This window comes from Eimeria tenella, genomic scaffold (genome assembly GCF_000499545.2).
Source record: "Eimeria tenella Houghton genomic scaffold, Eth_scaff1195, whole genome shotgun sequence".
NCBI lineage: Eukaryota > Apicomplexa > Conoidasida > Eucoccidiorida > Eimeriidae > Eimeria > Eimeria tenella.
Genome location: NW_013543666.1, coordinates 134 through 3,447, shown reverse-complemented (window position 1 = coordinate 3,447; position 3,314 = coordinate 134). Strand labels below are relative to the sequence as shown.

The window sequence follows — 3,314 nt, the reverse complement described above, 5'->3', positions numbered from 1 at the left end:
TAAATTAAAGTAATTAAATTAAATCAATTTGATTAAATAAATGAAGTGGCGTCCACGCTTGTCGGCCTCTTTTGTTCTGGGGCCGCGCTGCAGCAGCAGCAGCAGCAACAGCAGCAGCAGCAGCAGCAGCTGCTGCTGCTGCTGCTTTGTATTTGTTTCGTTTTATCTCTGTCTCATTTGGCGATTAATTTTCTCTCTTTCTTTCTTTTGTTTATTTATTTCTCTTTTATTTATTAATTCTTTATTTAATTTATTTAATTCTATTTTATTTCTTTTTATTTTATTTTATATCTTTATTTCCTTTTATTCTTTTAATTCTTTTTCTTTTTATTCATTTGTCTTTTTGTCTTTGATTCATCTCCATTTTTTTTAAAAAACCAAAAAAGCAATTTATAATTTATTTATTAGATCTTTGTTTTGTTTTTAATTGATTTACTATTATTATTTATTGGTTATTTATTTAGTTTGTTACTTTTTTTATTTGTTTAGCTAGTTAGTTTATTTTTATTTATTACTTATTTATTTGTTTATTTATTTATTTGTTAAAGTTTGTCGGATCTACTTAGCTGTCTGTCAGTTTATTTAGTTTTCATTTATTTATTTGTTTATTTTTTACTTTTTATTTCATCCTATTTTTATATTTATTATTATTTATTTATTTATCTGTTTATTTTTTTAATTTATTTATTGTTTCATTTATTTATTATTTTATTCATTCATTCATTTATTTATTTATTTATTTATTTATTTATTTATAATTAAAATGTTTTCTAAATTTTCTCTTCGACTTGAAATGGACCACAGCTGCAGCTCCTGTCTTCCGTTGTCTTTTTAATTTTTGTTTTCTTTTTAAATTTTAATTTCTTTTAATTTCTTTTTATTTGTTTTATTTCCTTTAATTTCTTTTCCATTTTTATTTATTTTTATTTCTTTTTTCTTTTCAAGTGTTTCTTGTTTGTTTTTGACTCTTTGCCGCACAAAGCAAGGAACTGCTGCTGTTGCTGCTGCTGCAGTTTTTGCTGCTGCTGCTTCTGTCAGTGCTGCTGCTGTTTATGCTGCTGCATTTGCTCTTGCTGCTGTTAATGCTTCTGTTAATGCTGCTGCTGCTGTTAATGCTGCTGCTGCTGTCAATGCTGCTGCTGCTGTTAACGCTGCTGCTGCTGCTGCTGCCATCCTTAAAGTTTATATTTTGCATTTGTTTCGCCGAGGTGTACGTACACCTGAATTGAAGGCCCATTAGATTTTCGAATTTCAGCGACTCAAGTTTGCAGTGTATAGGGATTTGAATTCTGTCTTTTTATGACCCTTAGCCATTTCTTTTAATTTGTTTATATTATTTCTATTATTATTGTTATTATTTATTATTATTATTAAATTAATTTATTAATGCTATTGCATTAAACTTTATTTCGTTTTGCTGCAAACGCACGGCAACGAGGAGCGGCGCTGGGGTGTACGGACACTTCTCCTTCATTTTTTTGAATTTTAATTTAAAATAATTAATTTAATTTAAAATTAAAATAAAAAGAACAAAAAGAAGAAGAGGAGTATTAAAAGGGTTTAATAACGGCAGCTTCTGGAGTGACTGCGTGGGCGAGCCGTGGCTGCGCTGCTGCTGCTGTGTGTACAGCGCCAGCCGGCGCTGAAAATCGGGGAATTTGCGTTTAAATGGATTAAAATGAGTTTTAGTAATAGATAAAGTTGAAAAGAAATCCCCAAAGATATTCTTTCCGTTGTTTTGGAAGCGAACGGCGGCGGGCAAGCATTTGGACCGGTGGTGCAGTGTAGGGTTGGGGTGTCCGTACACCGGAGAGTTCGGGGTGCGTTCCTGCGCGGATTTCGCCGCCGAAAGGCTCAAAAGAGTTTATTTTTGAATTTAAAGACTTCATTTTTGAGTTAAAAGACATTTCGAGGCTTCTTAGCGGGCTTTAAAGTCCAAATTCGGGCCGCCAGCCCCTCCGGTCGGTCCGTCGCCGGGCGTCCGCGGCGAGCAGCAGCCCCACGGTGTACGGGAGCGCTCGCCGCGAGTTGAATTTGGGGGTTTTTGAGAGTTTTTGAGATCAAATTGGAGCATTTAGGGCGAATTTGAAGAAGTAAAAGGTGGAGAAGTGTCAAATAGAGCTCGAGTTGCGCGTTGGGGGCTGAAAACGGCGAAAGCAGCTTCTTTGGCGGCTTTTTTTTCCACTTTTTGCCTTTCCTCTTAAAAATGAAAATCAAAGTCGAAGCCACAGACCTCCGCGACGACAAAGTCTACAGTGCCACCGTCGAGGGCTGGGAGACTCTCGACACTGTCCGCCAAATTGTGAGAAATTCATTTTCTTTTATTTTCTTTTTCTTTTCTTTTCTTTTTCTCCTTCTTTTGACGCGCTTTGCCCCACACAGCAGCCGCTGGACCCTCCAGCTTCAACGCCCCTTCTTCCCGCCTTTTCGCCAGCTCTCCAACGCACTTTCTGCTGCTGCTGCTGCTGCAGCAGCAGCAGCAGCAAAGGTGTTGAGGGGTTTTGAGTTAGAGCAGCAGCAGAAAACGCTCAAGTGGAAATGCAGCGAAACAAATAATTAATTCTATTCGGGATAAAAAGGCGAATGAAACAAATCCAAATAAATAAACAAAAAATAAATAAATAAGTAAATAAATAAATTAATAGATGAATAAATAGGTAAATAAGTAAATAATGCTTGACTGAACGAACCGCCTCCAAACAAAAACCCATCTGCTGCTGCTGCTGCTGCTGCTGCTGCTGCTGCTGCGCTGCTGCTGCTGCGCTGCTGCTGCTGCTGCTGCTGCTGCTGCTGCGCTGCTGCTGCTGCTGCTGCTGCTGCTGCTGCTGCTGCAGCTGGCGGACAAGGTCCCCGGGGCGACTCCGAAGGAGCAGTTCTTTTACATTCGAGATGAATTTATAAATGCTTCCATTCCTGCAGACCAGCTTCGCAAAAAAGCCAGAGCTGCGGGCCTTCTTGATGGCGTCGGTAGGCCTTAGCTAGCTAGCTAGCTAGCTAGCTAGCTGGCTAGCTGGCTAGCTGGGTGGCTGGCTGGGTAGCTGGGTAGTTGAGTAGCTGGGTAGCTGGGTAGCTGGTGAGGTTTTGGCTAGCTAGCTGGTCAGCTGGCCAGCTAGCCAGCTGGCTAGCTAGCTGGCTAGCTACTTGACTAGCTAGCTGGTCAGCTAGCTGGCTAGCTAGCTATTCAGGCGGCTGAGAACGGCCGGGCAGCTGGCTAGCTGTCTGGCTGGGCAGCTGTCAGTAGCCAGCTAGCTGGCTAGTTGGCTAGCTAGCTAGCTAGCTAGCCCCCAAGCTAGCTAGCCCGCTAGCCAGCCAAC

The 3,314-nt window shown here is 40.2% G+C and overlaps 1 protein-coding gene across 1 annotated transcript; it reads left to right on the top strand.

Annotated features, from left to right (window-relative positions):
• Positions 1–2,206: 2,206 nt before the first annotated feature.
• On the top strand, positions 2,207–2,978 carry ETH_00003040 (uncharacterized protein; the record flags this gene model as incomplete). Its single annotated transcript, XM_013378941.1, has 2 exons — positions 2,207–2,302; positions 2,835–2,978. The coding sequence occupies 2 exons, from the start codon at positions 2,207–2,209 to the stop codon at positions 2,976–2,978; spliced, it is 240 nt and encodes a 79-aa protein (XP_013234395.1).
• Between the last annotated feature and the right edge of the window lie 336 nt (positions 2,979–3,314).